This window comes from Exophiala bonariae (genome assembly GCF_035927105.1).
Source record: "Exophiala bonariae strain CCFEE 5792 chromosome Unknown scaffold_4, whole genome shotgun sequence".
NCBI classification, from domain to species: domain Eukaryota; kingdom Fungi; phylum Ascomycota; class Eurotiomycetes; order Chaetothyriales; family Herpotrichiellaceae; genus Exophiala; species Exophiala bonariae.
The window spans coordinates 1,552,099-1,572,970 of NW_027042479.1; the positions used below are offsets into that span (position 1 = coordinate 1,552,099).

At 50.9% G+C, this 20,872-nt stretch overlaps 5 protein-coding genes across 5 annotated transcripts; 3 read left to right on the forward strand and 2 right to left on the reverse strand.

Moving 5' to 3' along the window:
• Window positions 1-665: 665 nt before the first annotated feature.
• LTR84_010132 (uncharacterized protein) lies at window positions 666-4,393 on the reverse strand (the record flags this gene model as incomplete). The annotated part of the gene is made up of 2 exons (XM_064853669.1): window positions 666-1,181; window positions 1,232-4,393. The coding sequence occupies 2 exons, from the start codon at window positions 4,391-4,393 to the stop codon at window positions 666-668; spliced, it is 3,678 nt and encodes a 1,225-aa protein (XP_064710068.1).
• Window positions 4,394-6,809: 2,416 nt separating this feature from the next.
• On the forward strand, window positions 6,810-8,380 carry LTR84_010133 (uncharacterized protein; the record flags this gene model as incomplete). Its single annotated transcript, XM_064853670.1, has 2 exons — window positions 6,810-6,945; window positions 7,020-8,380. 2 exons carry the CDS (start codon window positions 6,810-6,812, stop codon window positions 8,378-8,380), a joined length of 1,497 nt encoding a protein of 498 aa, XP_064710069.1.
• A 563-nt stretch (window positions 8,381-8,943) lies between these two features.
• On the reverse strand, window positions 8,944-9,294 carry LTR84_010134 (uncharacterized protein; the record flags this gene model as incomplete). Its single annotated transcript, XM_064853671.1, has 1 exon — window positions 8,944-9,294. One exon carries the CDS (start codon window positions 9,292-9,294, stop codon window positions 8,944-8,946), a length of 351 nt encoding a protein of 116 aa, XP_064710070.1.
• Window positions 9,295-13,645: 4,351 nt separating this feature from the next.
• Window positions 13,646-16,400, forward strand: LTR84_010135 (uncharacterized protein; the record flags this gene model as incomplete). Its single annotated transcript, XM_064853672.1, has 4 exons — window positions 13,646-13,808; window positions 13,974-15,154; window positions 15,205-16,202; window positions 16,256-16,400. 4 exons carry the CDS (start codon window positions 13,646-13,648, stop codon window positions 16,398-16,400), a joined length of 2,487 nt encoding a protein of 828 aa, XP_064710071.1.
• Window positions 16,401-20,000: 3,600 nt separating this feature from the next.
• On the forward strand, window positions 20,001-20,601 carry LTR84_010136 (uncharacterized protein; the record flags this gene model as incomplete). The annotated part of the gene is made up of 2 exons (XM_064853673.1): window positions 20,001-20,183; window positions 20,230-20,601. 2 exons carry the CDS (start codon window positions 20,001-20,003, stop codon window positions 20,599-20,601), a joined length of 555 nt encoding a protein of 184 aa, XP_064710072.1.
• Window positions 20,602-20,872: the final 271 nt, after the last annotated feature.

Genomic DNA, 20,872 nt, shown 5'->3' on the forward strand with positions numbered 1-20,872 from the left:
GCCTGGTATTGGCGTTCTTATCTGCGGCTTTAGGGCCGAGACTTTCTAAAGGTTCAAGTCCGGACGGATACAGACAGCCTCGCTTTTTGCTTGTTCAAGGCTAGTGCAAGGCTTCAGCCTTTAATACAGGACCTCTCCAAGGAATTTTCGGCAGAATGAAGCGGTAATTACTAGTTATTGCGCCATCACTTTACGAGTACATGGAATGGAAAATTCATCTCGGAGAACCAGAGGTAGATTCTATAGTTATTCAGTCATATCCAAGACGGAAGAGATCTTGATGGCCAAATGGTAATATGGCTCAATGTGGTATCCCGATAATCTCCTTCTACCTCCAACCGACGTGCCTTCTTCATCTCTCTTCGACCAATCTTCAGGAAGAGCGGGCGAGATAGCCATTTTGAGCCCAAGAAAATGTATCATTCATTTCCACAGACGCAGTGGAGCCACCGTGAACTTATATACGCTTTCATTTCTGTTCGAGGTTCACTGTGCCTCGTGCAACTTTGGATTAAGGCCGCTTGGCCTGTCATAGACGATAGTCAAATCATGTCCAATGTATCGTCAGAACCCAAAATTCCTATTCGTGACCCATAAAGTTCATTGTCGTTGGAAACCGTGTGAGGCTTGGTAATTCGAAGGAACAACGTAGAGACACTCGTTGCTCACAAGAATCCAGATTCGGACAAAAGTCGAGCAATCTTTTCCTCTTCTCTTTCTCGAGGTTCGATTTTCAGACTCTGATTGTACATGTCTTGTACGTCACCTGAATTTATCATGTTTTCCGTGATCCATTCTTGTAGCTCAGGAACGGGATTCAAGGCGTACGGCACATTTTGATATGATTGAATGTCACGGATGACTTCCGCCGTCTTCGTCCGTTTCGCAAAGTTGATAAGCTCCGAATCTTTCATCAGAGAAGGTATTCCGTCCTCGATGAATACCAAATCTGTCAGATATGTTCCCAAGAAGGGGATACACGGTGGAGTTGCTGCATGCAATGCCTCTCGGTAGACTATCCAGTTCTTGCTACTGTCGATTAATTCGCGCATGGATTGGAGTAATGCCATTGTTTTGGGATTGCATTGCTGCCATGTCCGATTTAACCGTGCTATAGGAGAAGTCCCCAAGGCCGAGGTGATCGCTGTCACAGCTGAAAAATTGTTCAAAGCTCGACATCTCTGTCGCAGTGTTAGCTTGTTCACGGGATCGCTTTTTAAATCAAACTTACATCGGCAATGGCCACAAATTGTTTAATCACGGCAACTCGCTTTTTGACTTCTGGATGAGCCAGGATCATAGCAGCAACCCAATTCGTCAATTGATTTGCATGCAGAATCGACGCATGTATATTGGGCGATATGCTGTTTTCTTTCTTTTGCCAATTCTTGTCCAGACACTCCACTGGCTTGATCTTTCCAAATAGCTTTGACTCGATGATGGTCAACTGTCTGGAACACTCAATTGGGTCAATATCTAAGAACTTCAGTTTCTTCATGTTCTTCGGAAGGATTGGTGTGGGTGCCGAGTTGTTCAGAGTCAATATCAATTTCTTCGACGTTGTCTCTTGTCCCTTCATTCGTTGATCCACAAGGGTGATCAAAACTTTCGCCAGACCAATTTTGGTACTTGTGTACGTGCTTTTCGCAAAGGCCAATATTCTTTCAAGAAGCGCCTGACTATCAGCGTCATCCTTCTCCATCCAATACTGCTCCAGCCAGGATTTGAGAATGTTCAAAACTCTAAAACGAGCTGGTTTTTGTTTATGCTCTTCCCAGATCGACATTTCATCTCTGGTAAGGCCTTGGGGTGGTTGCAGATTGAATCGCCTCACAAGAAGCTCAAACAATTCGGCAGCTGATGTAAAGGAGCGATATGTGAGTAAAAATATGGTGGTAAATGTGGTATCAGGACGGTCATGCCGGGTGAGCTGTTCCACCAATCCAATCAACGAACCACTTTTGACTTGGTAGACTTCATTTCTAGTATCGTACTGCACTTCATCTGGATGATCGAGCTGCAGATATGAGGGAATTTCATCTACAGAATTGAAATTCGGTTCATTTGGAGTTTTGATGGCGGTCAGGTTGGGTGGCAATGTGCCAAAGAACTGTCTAGCCTTATCCTTAGTAGGGCGGCGCAGTTTTTCAATCGTGTTGTCAGGTGGTTCTTGACCGATCGTATATGACTTCGACTGCCCTAGATCTGCAAGGGCTGGTCGCAGGTTAGCGGCATGGGCGGAATCTCCTCGCAAGTGATGATTTTGATAAGTCTCTCCACCATCTGTCATACGGTGATCACGTTTATTGGTGGTTCCTGGGGCATTCAACGCAGTTGCTGGGAGTAGTAATTGCAGGGCGTAAGTGACATTCGAGACATGGATCTCCAGTTGTTTGCTAGCATTTCGGACGTGGTGCATACGGGTATCCAGTGATTCGCCGCGAATTTCTGCCCATTCATCTGGGAGAGGGGCAGTGACGGCTTGTGAGGTTGCTATCAGCTCGCCAATTGAATCGTACGCCTTCTGTTTTTGTGTTCCAAAATCTACCAACGATGGCTTCTGGAAAACATTACCAAGAGCAGAAAGATCAATGGATTCGACGTGTTGAATCCAAGGTCTGTACTGATCAAGCACAGCTAGGGCTTTTTGACAAATCACATCACCAATTTCGGCTTGTCTGATAGGTGTGGCAATCTTTTCCGTGAGTTGTAGTGTCTCTTCCAGTCGGCGCAAAGTGGTTGCGAGATTCTTCTTACAATCCTCAATCATTCGGAGGAGGCTGACGTCTAGTGGCGCAGACGGACGCGAACGGATTTCATCACTAGAATCCATGAAGGATACCTCGTCGAGTTTGGACTGACTATCGATGTTGTTGTCACGCCAACCACCACCAACAGCGCTGCCCATGATGAAGCCAGGATTGAGTCGAGGAATCTCCTCTCCTCGCTGGAGCCTAGCAACCTCGACGTAGCTATAGACTCCATTCATTACACCATCAGCTTCATAAAGGCACTTGTTCAAGGTGTCAGGATTTGGCCACTCGGAAGCCGCCATGTGAGATGACAGCACCAGTTTGGAGAATTTTGACATCATGTCACGAAAGGGAGGATAGAGAGCTTTGTTGGATGAGATGATTGAAGGATTGCCCGAATGATTGTCAGTTGTCCCTGAACCAGCAGCAAGCAACATCCGTAAATGATCAGATATATCCTCGGCACGTCGAACAAAATCGGCACGTGCTCGAGATCGAAGAGCCCGGCGATAAGCTTCAATAGCAGCTCGCATGTTTTCGACCAGAATGTTCCAGGTTACAGGTGCGGCCATGGCGTCGTCAAGGAAGAATCTTGGTGTGGGAGACTTTGTTAATCTTGGATGTGGCGCTACGGTGAACGAGGTGTCGGAAGTTCCGAGAGGGGGAAGAGCCATGGATATACCAGAGTGAGAGCCGAAAGTGTTGTTGGAATGAGCAGGGAATGAATTACCGGCCTGTCTGGCAGCGCTTACATCGATCGAGTCCATTGAAGTTGACGTTGAGATGCTACCCGAAGTCATGGAGCCCTTTTTGCGCGAAGATCTTTTGGACATTTCACCATCAGCCTCGGAGGCTGACCCGTCATAATCTTCCTCGTTCTGGCCATAGCCTTGCGCCATCATTTCTGGGGGCGGCCTGGTCTGTTCGGGTATATGAAAATGATTGTGATCCCGCGGCCCAGTTTCATCTGAGCTCGTTGGTGTTTCCAAAGGTAATTCCATTGTACTGACACCTGTCAGAGTGTTGAAGTAGAACAGTCGGCCGTCTGGGGTGGCTTGAGGTACCCAAAAAGCCGCCTCTTCCTGAGTATATGTGGTGCCGCCTTCTATCGGGAGATCAGAGTCTTCATCTTGGGTGTGGTTGTCAGAATCGTCCTCTTCTTCATCGTATTCTTCCTCAGTGCCAGAACCCGTCTCGCTTTCTTCATGGCCAGAAGCCCCCGATTCTTCGCCCCCAATTTCCACGGTATAGTTGCTGGGGAACCAGCCCCGAACATCATTTATTACACCATCCCACCAGCCGCTCTCCAACTGTGTCAAAACCTGGATTATATCTCCTTGACGAAAACTCAAACTTGTATGGTCGTCAGCATCATAATTGTATAGAGCGCGAACGAAGATGGGTGGTGGAGGCTGAGGAAGATCGGGACTAGCGACATAAACGTTCATCGCCGCGGCCTGAGCAGCACGACGACGCGGCGATAGACCGCTCATGGGAGAGCGGAAGTCGTCAGGACGTGGGTTTTGCGGAGAAGAACGAGAGGGTTCGGTATAATGAAAGGCAGCGGCGAAAGTCGAACCAGGCTTGATGGAAAGTGCTTGAGAAGTGGGATCTTGTGGCACTCTTTGCGAATTTGACATGTCCAATGAATCTACGGGCGTCGAAGTTGATTGAGCGCAAGACCTTGCCTGTGAGTGCGCTGCAAGGCAAGCAGGATCTGCATGTTCGACTACTGATGGAGGGGCTAATGCAGACGAGGCAGACTGGAAAAGGTCGCCCCAATAGTCAATGTATGGGATACGATTCAGACTGCAGCCAGAGTGTGAGGTATTTTGTCTGTTTGGTGCAGGGTGGCAGGTGTCAAAGTAGAGTTGGGTTTGGTGGTTAGTGGGTTTTGGGACGAGGAGTCGGATAGGCGCCCACTAGGAGGGAGGACATTGGCTGGGAAAACCTGGGATAGGGCGTTTATCTGCAACAGATCAATTTAGCAGATCCGAAGCGGGCGAGAAATAAGAGAGATTCAAGGGAAGGCTGAGCAGGATGAGAAGGAGCAGAAGGGTTAGGACAGAAAATGGTTGAATGTCGTCGCGGGTGTCGACGAGTGTCCCCGTCGAGTTAGTCGTAGCTGGTTAGGTAAGTGAGGAAGGTACGAGTACTCGGTAGTCAGTAGGGTTGGGGTTTAGGGGCCATGAGGGACGAGGTACGAGGAGGCAGAATCGGACTTGAAGGAGGAGCACTGCACCAGCAAAGGCAACAATTACGACCCAACCACACAGCATGAGGGGCCAGGTAGGCCCATCGAGCGATAATGAGAGGGACCAGAGACCAGAGACGAGGGACGAGACCTTCGGGCCGGCTAGGTAAAGACAGGCTAGACAGGCTAGGCCGGCTAGGCACCTTCTCTGGCCTATTCAATTCGCTCTGGTCAGTGGTCTGTTCGTTGCCGGACCACATTTGGGCGCCACCATTGGTGTCCTCTAGGCGGCTGGCTTTTCGGACTCTCGGGCGTGGGAATAAATGAGAGATGTAAAGACATGATTGAAAATCTTCCATGCAGCACATGCTGTGATGATTGACGCCAACAAGTCTGAAGTGGAATGATCAAATGACAGGTTTGATGCCACGAGCAACACACCACCATTTTCCAGGGTCCCCCACCTTCCAGACCTCAATGAGGGCACTTCCCCTGTTCCTCCCTCGCATTCTCGAACTGGATCTGCGACACGGTCGACACGGTGTAAGGACGTGTTCCATGTCCACCAACACAGGCGAGGCAGATTTGGATATAAATATAGGAAACATGGAGTCCACCGACCTAAAACAGGTGTGCTGTACGGATATCCGTGCGTTCTTCAGACGACGTACCTAGGCAGGTACCTGATGCAGGTATACGAAAACCCGAGTGTTTCCTTTTTCTCTCTTCTCAGACTCGATAGCCCCTCCGCGCACTGCCACCAAAATTGTGCTATAATTCACATGTACAGATACTTGCACACCTTTTCGTTTCACGTAAACCTTGGCCGCGTATGCACAGATCATCAAGTAAACCCCAAGTGTAAGAAAGGCCGGGCATATGCGTCTCTTATCTTGAAGCCATCAATCCAGAACTTTCAGCACACTGGATACCTTGTGTCTGAACGATGATCTCGGACACGCTTGGACCACGTCCGCGGCACCCCGGACATTCCCAAACTCTCGAGAAGCATAATAATACGGATAGGCATTCCCCGCAATCGCAAATTGGAACCACCAAGAGTTCATAGGATATCGTTGTAAACTTATTCTGATCCGACTTTTGTTATCTGCAGTGATGATGTCTCACAGAAAACTCTATTTAAGATGTCCAATAGTAGATTGTCCGATACTCGCCCTGCTCCAGCCGTGAAGGTCACTTACTTGATGCGCGCATCGGCCAGCAGTAGAGCAATCGGGTCATGTCAACTGAAAAACCTCTCTCGTACTAATGGGAACAACTACTTCGCAACATGGCTTGGGTCGTGTTAACAAGGCTGAAGCTGAGTCATTGCGCCTCGATTGCTGGGTCTATAGCTCACAAGACCTTTGGAATCCAACCACAAATATATTCTCTACGCGAGACCATATCTCTCGCTGGAGTCGGCCATATCCGATAGTGTCGCACTCGCGGACTTCCTCAGTCCGCTGACTGGGATCATGCCGAGTTCAACGAATAATGTCTTGGAATTGGACAAATTTGTTAGCACGAACAGGTGGCAGTCGGTTATTCAAAGACAGCAACCCAAGTGTTACTGAGGTCAAATGGAAAGGTAGTGGTTAGTGGTCAGAAAAGAGCCCATCAAAAGAGGTCGAGATTAATGATCGCCACTCAGACTGTACACTTCTGGGGTTATTCTTTAAGCAATCAAGAAAGCCGGTCACGGGTGTCTCATTATTGACGTCGATTAAATGCCCAGGTGGCGTTCTCAGCTGCCAGCCTTACATTGTTAGCGATCGGTTCTTTCCTGCGAGAAGGGAAGTGGCTTCCCATCAACTCCATTATCGATATTTTGCTCGGAAGCGTAAGCAGAGATCTTCACCATGTCAAAAGCGCCACTTCATGTTGGTATCATTGGGGCCGGCATGGGCGGGCTCGCTGCTGCCATTGCACTTGTCCGTGCTGGTATTGCGGTGACAATACTGGAGGCGGCTACAGAGTTGGGAGAAATTGGCGCAGGTATTTGACTACCCAAACGCGAACCGTTTTGGTCAAGTTCCGGCACGCTTCTACTCGTACTCACCCTGAAACAGGTATACAGATTTTCAGCAACGTGTCACGATATCTTATCCGATGGGATGTCGATGAGATCATTGGCGACAACTTGGTCTCAGTCGATGAAGTACGGACCTGGGGACATGATGGTCATGTAGTGACTCGAGTCGACACCAAACGAGTCAAGAAAGTGACAGGGTTTCCGCATTGGATCGCACGGAGAGATCATCTCCACGAGGGACTCGTTGAGTCGGCCAAACGACACGGCGTTGAGATCCTCGTTGGAGCTCGCGTACAGAAATTATTCTACACCGAAACCTCGGCGACAGTGACCACCAATCGTGGCACAGACCACACATTCGACCTGATCGTCGGCGCGGACGGCATCAAATCGACGATCCGCAACCATCTCTTCCCCGAAATCCAACCACGAGCAACATCCAAAGTCGCGGCGTACCGGGGTGTCCTAAGCATCGAAGAGATCCTGCAAAAAGCGCCCGAAGCGAAACCCATCCTCACCAACACGATGGACATGTGGACGGGGCCCAACGGCTACATCATGACCTACCCACTCAGCGGCGGCAAGGAACTCAACGTCGTGACGTCCTTCTGCAAAGAACACGTCGTGACGCAGATGGAAGAAGTGTCGATCGACGAATTCCACGCCTACTACAAAGACTACAGCCCGGCGGTGCAGTCGGTCATCAAACTCGTCAACTACACGCAACGGTGGCCGCTCCTGACGATGCCACCACTGGACACCTGGTCGAACCAGCACAAGAACGTCGTCCTCCTCGGCGACAGCGCCCACTGTATGCAGAACCACATGGGCCAGGGTGCCGCCACCGCGATCGAGGACGGCGTGTTCCTCGGCCGCGTCCTCAGCGAGGTCGTGCGCGGCGAGCTCTCCCTCCCCGAGGCTGTCTCCCTCTACGAGCAGAAACGCATCCCCCGCGTCTGGACCAAGCAGCAAGTCTCCTTCATCTCCGGCGAGCTGAACATGTGCTCCGACCCGGAAGCTCTGGAGAAGCGCAACCGCGCCAGTCTGCCCGAAGTCGCACTCGCGCCCTCGTCAGGTTCAATCCTAAACCCAAACCCAAGTGGAGATGGAAACAGAAATAGAGAAACAGAACCACGACCCGCGTTCCCACACCTGCCGCCCTCGTACCGCTCGTGGCAGATGTTCTCGTCGATCGACACGCTTCCGTCCGTGTTCAACTACGACGCCGAGGCCGATGCGGACAACGCCGTCTTCGAGTTTCTCCAGGCCAGGGACAAGGCGAGTGGCCAGGTCGATGCCTTCACCATGGTCAGTCGCGCCGTCGAGGCGAAATGCTGGGCTGCGATCGAGTTTAATGGAATCAATGCTCTAGGTGGAGGAACGGCTCCAAGGAGCTGAAGAGGTGGGAAGTAATGCGATGTGATGGCGAGTGAAACGGGTCAGAAGGTAAAGGGGGTTGCACGATTGTTGATTAGTCCTGAGAATAAGCGATGGGTGCTTATATCCTGTTGGAGCTTCGGTTCTAAATATCAAATAAATTACTTGGGGATGAAGTACACCGATGAAGCATGTAGGATGTGATATCATAGATAAGGGATGATGCTTTAGTATACTTAGATTCAATTAATTCCTCGATCAAGAACTCAGGACCAGCAGCTTAAAGTCTATGAAACATTCGACAAGGCAACTCTACTCTCCAATCTCACATGAAAAACACACGCATTCAGTCCAACCTCAAAGTTTTGGGCGACGAATGATCATAAAGCAGGCCGCGCTCATGGATACAGCGACTCGGAGGAGACAGGTTCCATGTACCAGGCTCAACATCGACCTACCTGAGACGTTGGTGCTCGAGGACACAACGGCCATGACAAGGCAAGGCAAGACAAAACAAGACAAGTGCCGAAGTCGGATCGATATGATTTGATATGATTCGTCCAGTTGATGCCGAACATTTCTGATCAATATGACCAAAGAATGGTGTTCATGCTCAAAGTGTGAACTGTAGACCAGACAAAAGTGCAGTGCAACATGATCCATGTCCCGCTACCGTTGGCTGCGATGGTGCGTGGCGCGCTGAGACCAATGAGGGCTTCTTCATTGTCCTTGTCCGCGGATACTTGTTTCGGAGCCCGCCGACAATTGGTCTTCCCTCTGGTGCTGGTTGAAAAGTCAGAGAGTTCATCGAACATACCTTCACGGAGGTAGCGGAAGTTATGAAGCGTCCCACGTTGCTTGATCTCCGCGCATCGCATCAACGATTTCGGTGACTGGAAGTGGGCAATGCTCGGAAGCTGCTGCAGTGCTTGCATGTTATGCCAGTGATACTGACGTACCAGGTCGGAGATTCGAAGCTGCTGGAAGCACTTCGTTGAGGAGGGGTCTGCTGTTGTTGCAGCCGAGGCGGTAATGTTGGGAAAGCGGTGTGTATCTACCTAACGAAGCATAAGGATAATGGTGGGTACGTACCGAACCGTCGGTTAGCGCGATATCTAGAGCATATCTCTGAAAGGTATGGAAGAAAATGCCGATGGCATCATTGCCATAAGGAGTCGGTGAAGTCGTGTGTCGTTGGCATGTAAGTCGGGCTTATTCTGACTTTCTGGGCTAGCTGCAGTCGACTCGATGAGTGAGAGACGTGTGCGAACACTGATATCCACTGTGGGATAGCTCGACGCATGATCGGTGTACGATTTACTACTTGCCCGGCTGCTGTGTGAATAGCGCACCTCGCAAGTAGTGAGTGAACTCCATGCGGCCACATGATTGGACCTCGATGAACCAAGGGAACTCGTATAGATCTGTGGTCGCCACTGATCAGAGGGCAGTCAGATCTTGCCCTTGGAGCGGTGCAAATCTTCCCGGTTCAAATCACCGAGTCTCAATTGGCTCAAGAAAGACGTCCGTCCTTTTGTAGTTGGCGGACTGCTGCCCTAGAATGGACAGTACTGGATAGTGCGCTTGTCAGGTCAAATGGCATGTGCAGAAGCAGGACCAAACGGATGTGTAACCTCGACTGACAGCGACTTGAGAGGTGCGTGACATCTGCAAGTTTGTGACAACGGTCGCCCAGTATCCGCCCACAACCACTTTTTGCAGGGTATCTGACGGCTACGGTAATTGTCGGAGAGGATCGGGGTGACCGACATTTATTGATGAACGCTGACTGTACTCTATACCCAGGTCAAGGCGTTCTGCAGAGGGAAAGAGCTAGAAAGCGGTGAATAAGGCGGTATGATATTGCAGTTGTTAGCCCCTTTCCTCCGAAAGCGAGGCTTTGATAGCCGACGCAAATGGTCTGCGTGGCAAGAGCAAGCCTAATAATACTGGCAGGTCGGCATCATGCATTATACTCCGTGATGCATCAAGACCCACCCATGATGGCTTCAATGCTGTTTACTCGAAGCCCACGTGTATCAAGTCTGAGTCTGGACATGGAGTCGTCTGCACAAGACGCACTCACACCTCTACGGTTAGTCCTCGTAGGTACTTCACCGACTTGCCGTGTTTGTCCGTATCTGGAAATAGAGAAGAATGAGCAGCTGGAAGTGAGGCACTCAATCTGCCCCTCAAGCCCCTCCTTCCGAGGTCGCCGGCACGAATCATGAGGGATAGCGATCATCTGATTAATGAGCGATGCAATTTCAGATGATTCCCGCGGGCTTCTCGAACGATGGTTCTTTGCTTCCCTGGACGCCCCTCGAAGATAGTCGCGTACAGGGGGGCCCGGGGACGAGTCGGACAAGAAGCTCGGATCGATGCGACGATGAGACAGATGATTCGGAAATTGATCAAACTCCCAGATGAGGTTTGTTTCTGTCGCAAACCCCTCAGAAGTGGGAGGTTGGTGGATATGAAGAGTGGGGGCAATCCTGAAGACTGGGTTGCCGGCTTGTGGTCCCGACGGCCTAGGAAGGATAGTGGAGGCTTCCGCTGTGGCACTCACTGCAAAAGCCACGCTTCCAGTTTCACCAGACCAGGGCCAATGTATCCCCCCTGGTCTTGTAGACTGGACCGACAATACGGAACCGGCTGGTGGTCTGCTTTCGAAGATCGGTCCAACTTGTTTCTTCTGCACACAACTCAAAAGGAACTCTGGTCGAGGATAGCGTCACGGAAACCCTGTTGACAAAATGGTTAAATTATGGTGACATTGCGACGGTTTGGAATGCGAGAATTGGCCGTTTCACGTATCGCGAGGTGTAGGCACAGGCTATGGATCAAGAACAACTATGACTAAAATGCGGGCAACAACATGAGAGGTATTCAAATTGTCAGGGCGAGAATGATATCGCAGGGAGGATCATGTATGCCCCATCATCTGCTTTTCCGAAGGAAGTGGAAGATGATGCCCTTACCAACGATGATGCCAGTACTCCGGAGATTGCAATCGGTCAGGTTTGCAAGTTTGTCCTGAGTTTGCTCACTCTGAATCCTCGCCAACCGGTTGTGTACGAAGAAAGGTATGTATAGGGATGGTGAGTCGTAAATGAAACAACTATTGTCCTCGAATCGTGGCAAAGCAGTTCAATTCGCCAATTAATTCAGCAGAGTGTTGTCAGAAATCATTATCCTGTCCTTTCCAAGCCTGAGGATTCAGCCAGAAGCCCGCGTGGATGCGGTGGAAGCATGAAAATGGGCCTCGGATGGTGGGTTGCTCTGATGGAGTCGCGGAAGACAAGTAAACCTTCCTAGCCCTCCAGGGTATGACAGGAAGGTGGGCTACTTGAGCTTTAGCGAGCTCCACGTCTTTCCTCCCAAGGTTGTTCCCCAAGAGAGAACGGAGCCGCGAGCTGCACGGGACCTGCAGGAACAGGAGCCAACTTTCCAAGGCAAGAACTCAAGTGCTGACGATCTTGTTAATTCCATCATTTCCGCGCCAGAGCGGTTCATCACTTGATAGGGCCCCCAATTCTACCAAAGAGTTCCATTTGGAGCAATTACTGGTGACTTGACCACCAATAGTTGATGAGGCGTGGCATAGATAGTGATGTGAATGGTACATAGTATCATTGGGATTTCTGGGCGTCACGCTGCATGGCCAAAGGCCCAGAGATCCAGATGAACTCCAAAGCCAGAGATTCCAGTCAACGGCGCATGCGTGGGTACGGCCCGGGGGCACACTAATATAATACGGAGCGTGCTGCAAAATGATGATGGGTGGCTGGGGACAACGGAGCATCAACGGCACTGGTGGGAATCTTTTCAGCTGTCACATTTGAGAGATAGCATCACGACTTTTCAAAACGGAAGCACCTCCCGTGATTGAGTTTCCTTGGAAACATGTACGAGTACCACGTCGCTTCTTGACGCTCCGTGTCAAGAGAAACGCATCGAACCTGACACGATTCCTGCATTGGTTCGATGCTCGATCGGTACCTCGTACAGTCGCAAACATTGATCCATGCTTCAGGCAAGCAATTGTGATTGCTCTCTATGAGGACTGGGATATGCATGTGTTTGTAGATTGACCGTCTAATGATATCCGTATGTTGATGAATCTCTGATGGAGAGCCGAGGGACATTCAAAAACATCCGGCAGCGGGAGGGCGGGTCAAAAGGGGGGCACGAAGTAGGTCCATGGTACCGATACAGACAGTTCTGGTACCAAGCCAATACAGGACCCGAGCCAACACAGTGTTCCATCAGCTCTCGAGTCGAGTAAAATCGGAATGCAGGGGGGTTGAGGGTGGGCTGACTCAAGTCAGCTAGGTGAAGGGCTAGGTTCATTAGAGGCTGTTCGCGGGTCACGGCTTGGAAGCTCCAAGGTTCAAGTTGACGGGGGTGGGTAACTTTACCGTAATTTTTCAGGGGTTCCAAGGTTGCTAGCAGAAGGTGAAGAGTTCGACCCGGGAGAGGCCCAGGAGGGCAGGCGGGGGCAAGGTAGGCCACTGATGGGCCTGGCAGTCCTGGCACTGGCAGCTGTGCTTGTTGCTGGCTGCTTTCCGGGCGCCCACCACCTATGATTTCCCCTCCACCAGCAGTGTGGCCAGTGCCTTTCTAGGTATCATTTGCCCTGGAGGCGTGTACTACATACATGCCCACTAGCCTAGGGTAGGAGCCTAGGTAACTGTAGTTAGGTGGCAGCTGGAGACCGTCTCTTCGCCCTCGCCCATGGCCCATCAGCCATCAGCCATCGCCCATGAGCCATCACCCTCTCCTTCGTCTTCGCCCTCATCTCTCCTGTGCCTCTTTTCTCGACCCCTCCTTTTCCATGTTCTCTTTTTTTCCATTCGCACACACCTAGACATCACCATCCTGTACCAACAGTTTCCATCAATTATTGATTGTTTTGTTCTTCGCGGGTCTATTCTGAAGATCAAGAGTGACGCTATCCACGACTCGAACTCGAATCGGACAGGCGCAGGGCACACGCAGCTACCACGTGATTGCTCGTCCCCAGCGAATCCCGACCGCGGATCTGCCCTTCACCTGCAGTCCCAGTCCCAGTCCCAGTCCCTCCCCCCAAATCTCAATCCCCTTGACCCAGCCTGCGAAAATCAGATCATCTCTGCTCGATCTTGCATCTCTCAACACGGCATGCAAACACCTCCGTCGACTACTCTGAACCAACTCAATTTCGAGCCAAAGGCTTGCGCCTGGTCGGAGATCTTCTAACCCTTTCTTTCCTGCGACTGGCTCTGCACCGACCGCGCGATCGAAATGGCTCAATCTGACAACGCCACCAGCTCGGAGCCTGCCAGCACCTCTGCGACCAACAACACGCCCAAAAAGACTGCCTCTGTCCCCGAGAAGAAATACAAATGCCAGTATTGCAATCGGGCTTTCAGCCGCAGCGAGCATCGGAGTCGACACGAGCGATCGCGTAAGTACAACCACACCCTCTACTTTTTTTTCCCACTTGGCCGGTGTTTTGCGACGTGGGGCACACCACCACCCTCCAAAGGAAGGGGTACCAAAAAACCCCGCCATCAAACACCATCCCATCTACTTTCATCATTCATCCTGCTAACTCTTCATCCCTTGTTAGATACCAAGGAGCGCCCCTTCAAGTGTCAGAAATGTAGAAGCACCTTCGTCCGTCGAGACCTGCTCCTGCGCCACGATCGAACCGTGCATGCAAAGGATGGCGGTGTACCTCTTCAGTCTGAAGGCAGAAAGAGAAGTCAAGGCACGACAGCTTCTGGCAACAAGACGTCACCCTCAACCGCGGCACCGTCCAAGCCTTCGATTAGTATTGATCCCGGCACGTTGGAGCAGATAGAGGCAAGCAGCGATGGTATGCTCGACCTTGAAACTGCCGCCATGTTGATGACAGACTTCCAACACAAGGCGGCAGCAGCAGCAGTGAACGGCCTTAACAACGGCGAAGGTTCCATCCCCGACTACTCACCCGATCGCAGCTCGCTCCTCGAATCCTCCGACTACCTCACCGGTCCCAACAGCTTGCCGCATATGCCCTGGGATACATTCATGCCTCAAGCCCCCTCAGAACCCAAAGCCCATTCCATGTCGAGCATGTCGTCCCAGGATAACTTGTCACAGCCTCCCTATGTCCACATGGGCTCCATTCAGCCTCACCAGTCCCAGCTTCCCCCGATCATGGAACGACAGAACTCCCTCGGTGCTTCCTTGCCACCCTCGTTCCCCTCGCTGGCCGACACCTTCCCGGTTTCTGGAACTCCAACCCCGAATGCTTTGTCGCCCTTCCCGTCCATGACAGGCCCTGTCTCACCAGTGAATTATCGCAAGTCTCCTGGACCAGCTCAGCCCCTTTCCTTGCCCAAAGCTCCTCAATTGTACAATGATGACCAACGTGCCCTCATTGCTAACCAATTAGGTGGAGATCCCATCCTTCCCCCTCTACCCTCAATCAACCTCTATCTCACTACCTATTTCAATCTCTTTCACCACCATCTTCCTTTCCTACATCCCGTTACTTTCCGGCCGGAGACGACAGAACCGGCTCTACTCCTCGCCATTCTGTCCATTGGCGCCCTCTACAACTTTGAACAACACCAAGCATATTCCCTCCATCATGGCTCCAAGAAACTTGTCAACCAGTTCCTTCAAAACAAAGACAACTTTGACTCTCGCAAATGCCCTCTGTGGACAATGCAAAGTACCTTGTTGAACATGTTGTTCGAAAGCTGGGGTGGTGGTTCTCAGGGCCTTGAATGGGCGTGCTCGATTAAGAGTCTGCTCGCCAATGTAAGTGCAGCCTTCCGGTTTTCTCGTTGGTTGGATACTGATCTTGACAGATGGTCGCTGGTAACAAATACGAGCTCAAGCTACGGATCGATGGACGATCGGGGGCTCCTCCCACTCATGAACAGTGGGTAGGAGAAGAGGGTTGTCGAAGAACCTATTATGCGGTTTATATCTTCTTTGGGATGCTCACCCTGACTTATAACCACACCCCTGCAATCAGCTTCAACGAGTTTGACTCACTACCCCTCCCCTCGTCCGAGTCTCTTTGGAACATCGAACCCGCGGACGAAGACACCTGGCAAGACATTTTTGCAGCATCACCCACAATCACTGTACGCGATGCACATGATAGCCTCTTCCAAGGTGATGCGGCACGGTATAGTGCGTTTGCAACCCGAGTCATGATCAATGCTCTCTTCTTGGAAGTCTGGAACTTGAGAAGAAGTTTCGAATCGCTCCAAGATGTTGTCTTGGAGTGGAAGATTCGAATAGCTCTTGAGACTTGGGAGCGCTCATTGGATCTTTGCGAGCCGGAGACAATTGTTGTACCTTTGAGTACACCTCACAAGAGCCACCCCCTGATTTTCAACTCCATGGCCGTCTACCGAAATACCCGAGCTTTCCTTGAAGTGGACCTCAAAAATGTCCAAGAGGCCCTTCGATACCACAACTCCTTCGAAATCGCGGCAGCAATGACACTTTCACGTGACAATGTCAAAAGAAACAAAGAGATGATCAAGGTCATCGAACAGTGTTATGAATGCATGGAAATTGTGGCCATGCAAGGAATTAATTGGGTGACCAAAACCTCGTCGACAAATTGGAGTATCGAGCATCCTCTATGTGGGCTTGATCTCCTCACTATCCTGAGTTTGTGGCTATATCGGATCGAACATGATGATCAGGAAGCCACTGACGAGGAACTTGCCATGTACATGAAAGTGCGTGGTCTATTCGACGATGATGCCGTTGACTCAAACGGATCCCGTCTCAGCTCGACCGTCGCTCGTGTCTGGGGTACAATGCTTGATGGCGTCGTTGTCTGGGGGTAAGTCTGACGTACTCTTACGAACACGTGAAATGTGCTAACTCCAGTGATAGTATTTCCAAGACAATGGGCGAGTCCTTCAAGTTGCATGCTCAAGCCTTGGTTGGCTATGTGGATGAACTTCCCGTCGATCCGGTCACAGGCATGCCGCAAGTGGTATCAGACCAGGCTCTCATGGGCATGGCCTCTTCTTATTAATATGTTGCGATCTGGATCGAACACAAAACTCCTCTCTATATTGCATGGCGAAGTGGCGCAGTCGACATCTCAAGCAGCCCGGCGTTCAGACTCGGCATAATTCCTTTTCCCTCGGCCATCGATATCCAGGTTCCTGAAGACTTGTATCAAGTTTTCAGGCTCTACTGTGCATCTTTGGGCATCAACATCAGCATTTTCACCCTTCTCCTCAGATCATTACACAACGTGATGGTCCTAATCTCCACGAAATCTCGCAACAGACTGCATCACATTCTGCTCGTCACCAACTACAGACTAATCTTCTCAATCGATACCTTGTTCGCTTATTCATACAAGACTTTTTGGTAACTACTTACCATTGATGACCACCGATAATCGCATCCGAGTTTCAAAAATGAAAAAACTCGAGGTGTGCAAGACAGCCAGTGCAGTGTTACTCCGGCTTATGAACATTCCATACTCATATTACCTCTTTTTCCTTTCTATTGGTATAGCTCTCGAAACGGCCTCTTTTGTGTGGGATTCGTGGGTGTGTGAAAACCCCACTGTGTATACTATTAGTGTTATTTACGGCTGTGGTCCTGGCACGGAAAGGGAGGGTGACCTTGCCTACAGGGTCGGGATCGCCTTACTTTTCCTTGAGTCTGGAGATAGCATAGCAAAGCACTTGCAACCGGATGTGCTGCAATCCAAACTTTTATTATCATGAATTGATATTTGCCTTTGCTCTATGCGTGAATTGTGATAGAGCTTGGGGCACATAATATATTCACGACATCTAGTGCCACTCGCCCGTTGTCGGGATTCTTCAAACATCCATGATACGTGGAGTACTGCTCATCTCTATCTCATGATTTACGACACAGTATTTGACCATGGGGGATGGCAAAGAAAGCATCCTCATGGACGCCCCAGGACTTAAACTCGTCCGAAATCCGCCTAATCTCGTCCTCAGTTGCAAAGCCATTCTTGACCGCGGTGCCCAAAAACCCCGGCTGCAAGATCCTCCCGGCCCAACTCTCCGAAAACTGCCTGACGCGCTCACCAGAATACCGCCAATGGTCCCAAGACGCATCGATCTCGTCGCCCGCAAACCCGGCCTCGCGCGCCCACACATGGCAGTAGCGGCCGGCATTCGGCTCTCCGCCGTTCGCCTTCGCAACCGCCTGGTACAGCTCTGCCCAGCGGGCCAGCTCGCGCGGCTCCGGATACCAGACGAAGGAGCGGTAGTCGGCCTCGCGGGCGGCGACGAGGCCGCCCTTCTTGACGACGCGGCGCATCTCGCGCAGGATGCCCACGGGGTCCGACACGTGCTGCAGCACCTGGTGGCAGGTGACGATGTCGAACGTGTCGTCCGCGTACGGCAGTCTGTTGGCGTCGAGCGCCTCGAACTCCACGTTCGACACGCCTCGTGATGACGCGTGCTCGCGTGCTTGCGACAGCACAGACGCTACCGGGTCGCAGCCGATCACTTTCCCTTGCGGCACCAGCTGCGCCAGGTCTGCCGTGATGGTCCCCGGCCCGCACCCGACGTCGAGGATCGTGTCTGTCGCTTTGATGTGCGGGAGCAGGAACGCCGCTGAGTCTTGTGCTGTGCGTCGCGCGTGGTCTTGTACCACTCTATTCTCCTCGTGGAGTTGGTTAATTCATCGTTTCGTTTGGCTGGGGTGGGGTATTGCGTGCATGGTGGCGGCGGCGTTGATGGCTTGAGGAAGGTTTTCGAGCACGGGGTGGATTGAGGTAGAAACTTACGATTTGTGATGACCGTGCGTGTAGACTGCTTTTTCTTCCTTCTCTGTCGCCATTTCTGTGGTTGCTTGGTTATTTGTATCTGTGAGATTCGATACTGAGGAAGCGAGGATAGGTAAATGATACAGCGGGGTTGTGATGAGTGATTGATTAACCCGACTCTTGATTTCTATCAAAGGTACAGATTCAGATTGAAACGTATATGAATGAGAAATTGAAATCAAGGTCATCAGATTGGACACTTGTCACTCCTAACTTCGAGATATAAGTATGTAAGTCTTGATGAGATGGAAGTCCCCGATGTCGGCATTGCTCAGCCTTGCTGACTCGTTGAAAGGGGTCAAATGCGGGGAAATATGTGACGTCGAGATTCTAGAAGCATTCGAATTTAAACCTTCCGCCGGGCTTTGCCTACTCCCTGGTGGTGGTGGTCGATTCATGTGGTCCGGAGTTCGGGGCGATGAATGACTCCCTGCTTTTGCTTTGTTTGCAGCTTTCTTTCTGAATGATAGCTACCCTTGATGGTCGGCAATGATAGCGTTCCCGAGCCTCACGTGGTGCCACCAACAAGCCTGGCCATAAAATCCCGCGCCGGGCCATTCGTCAAGTCGCTCTCTTGATTCAGCGAGAGAGAATCGCGACCAAGGCCCATCAGCATTCGAATAATAAGCTCATGGCTGTATTCTTCACCCAGGAATATCAACTGCTGTAGTGTTGCAGGTATGGCTTCAAGGTCCCAAGCTGTCAAAGCAGCGACATGGTTCTCTCTCAATATCTGGATTCAATGATGAAGGCTAGGTGACCATATGGCCATTGAGGAGTGATCCAAGCTCCCAGCCAAAAGGGTTTGTAGTTGCTCAAGTCAGTGTACCCAAGTCATCATGGTTATGTTATTGAGAGTACCCTGGATCAGGTCACGTCCTTGCTGGTCAACCAATCTGCGGAGAAGTTGCACCCAGCAGGGTTGTTCGTGTTTCCTCCGGAAACGTTTCTGGACATGCCATATATGCACTACCAACAGCAGCTTGGATTTTCGCATCCATCTTGCTGACATACTTCTCGTCTTGACGGATGAGCTGACCCTTGTTACCTACAAAGGGAAGATTTTCAGCAGAGATGGCACGCCCGGACAAGGTTCCGGAGAGTGCGTTATCAAAGCGCCCCTTTCACTTGGCTTCTGAGCTTCCGTGACACTCACGCATCCTAAAAATGGCTACGGGAAAGGCGAATGACCACAGATGTTGTTCACACTCACCATCCTGCGCAGGGAGAATTGCCTTACCATACGACAGCATCTATCATTCTGTCCACCACAGCGACAAACAGAGAATGTTTTGGTTGATTCCTTCTCCTGTCGCGTTTTAATTGGCACCAAGGGCAGTGGTTTGCGCTCGCGTCGCGTGTCGTCATCTGTTAAGCGTCGGCCATATTGGAACAAGAGCTGGCTCCATCCGGGTATAAAAGATTTCGCGGAGACTGTGTTCGCTGTTGGCATCTCGATGAATTCGACGCTCTTGTCTGATATCAGAGATATAACTATAGAAACTACAAACCCATTTAAAGTTTGCTTGCAACTGATCGCTAACCATGAGGAAACTTGGGTAAGTTATGCGCCGGACTCAGTCTCAGCCCCCTGTCAAGTGCCAGATCCAAAACCAACAACCCCACTTGGCATTTGGGGGCCGTTCTCGTTTATTCAAAAACTAGGCAGACGACAAGGGAGGAACAGAGTGTCCATCATCATTATTCGACGTACGTCTGCCTACAAGAAGCTTCTCTTATCTTGCTCTACCTCTGAACTTGCATTTTCAACACTTTCCAGCTCTGCATTCATCATCACCTCTATAAATAATGACCACACCACCGCCTACCCTCTGCCCAGACATGATCATCACATCCCTCCACATAGCCTGGGTCTTCCAAGCGGTCGCTTCCTTTCCCACAGCGTTTGTCCTGGGGGGTAATGTCTTCGACAACCTTCTATATAGTTACTACCTGAACGTGTACCGCTTCATCACTTACACATTCAACGGCGTAAGCATTCCCCTCCTCGTATTGCGCTCCACTAACACCGCCGCAGCTCTTCGCCTCAGGCATCCTATTCATCATCCTAGTTCAATGGAGCCTCGCCAAGCGCGGCGCATTGAACCTACGATGGACGTTTCTTCTCGAGGTTTCGAAAGCTGGCATTGCGACGATCATGTGGACCTGGCTGTTACTCGACAGTATCTTCTACGATCCACCCTACTACACCGGTCATCGCGACAGGAGGATCGCTGTAGCGGCGACCAGTGTTGTCTTGATCCTGGTTCTGTTCTATCCGACGGCTGTGTATGCGGCGTACGCGAGGAAGACTGACGACGGCGACCACGATCAGGAATCCGCGAGACGGGTTGGAAGAACTGCGCCGACGGAAGATGAGAGCACGCCGTTGCTCACGGAGAGAGTGTGACTATTGACGTTGAAGTCTTGATAGGCTTAACTAGACGGACTATATAGCGGCAGACTAGTAGATTCCCCGAGTATCGCTTGCTTACATCGGCTTAGCTCTAGTGGATTTGAGATTTGCCCTTGAACATGCTCAAGAGGATATAACAAATGATACCCATGACTTTCTTTTTCATCATGCTCATTACCGGATAAATCCAGAGCATCGTTCGTGGCCTCAATGGCAAAATGCCCAACTATGCCCCAAACAGCTAAGAGGCAAGCAAGAACGAAGA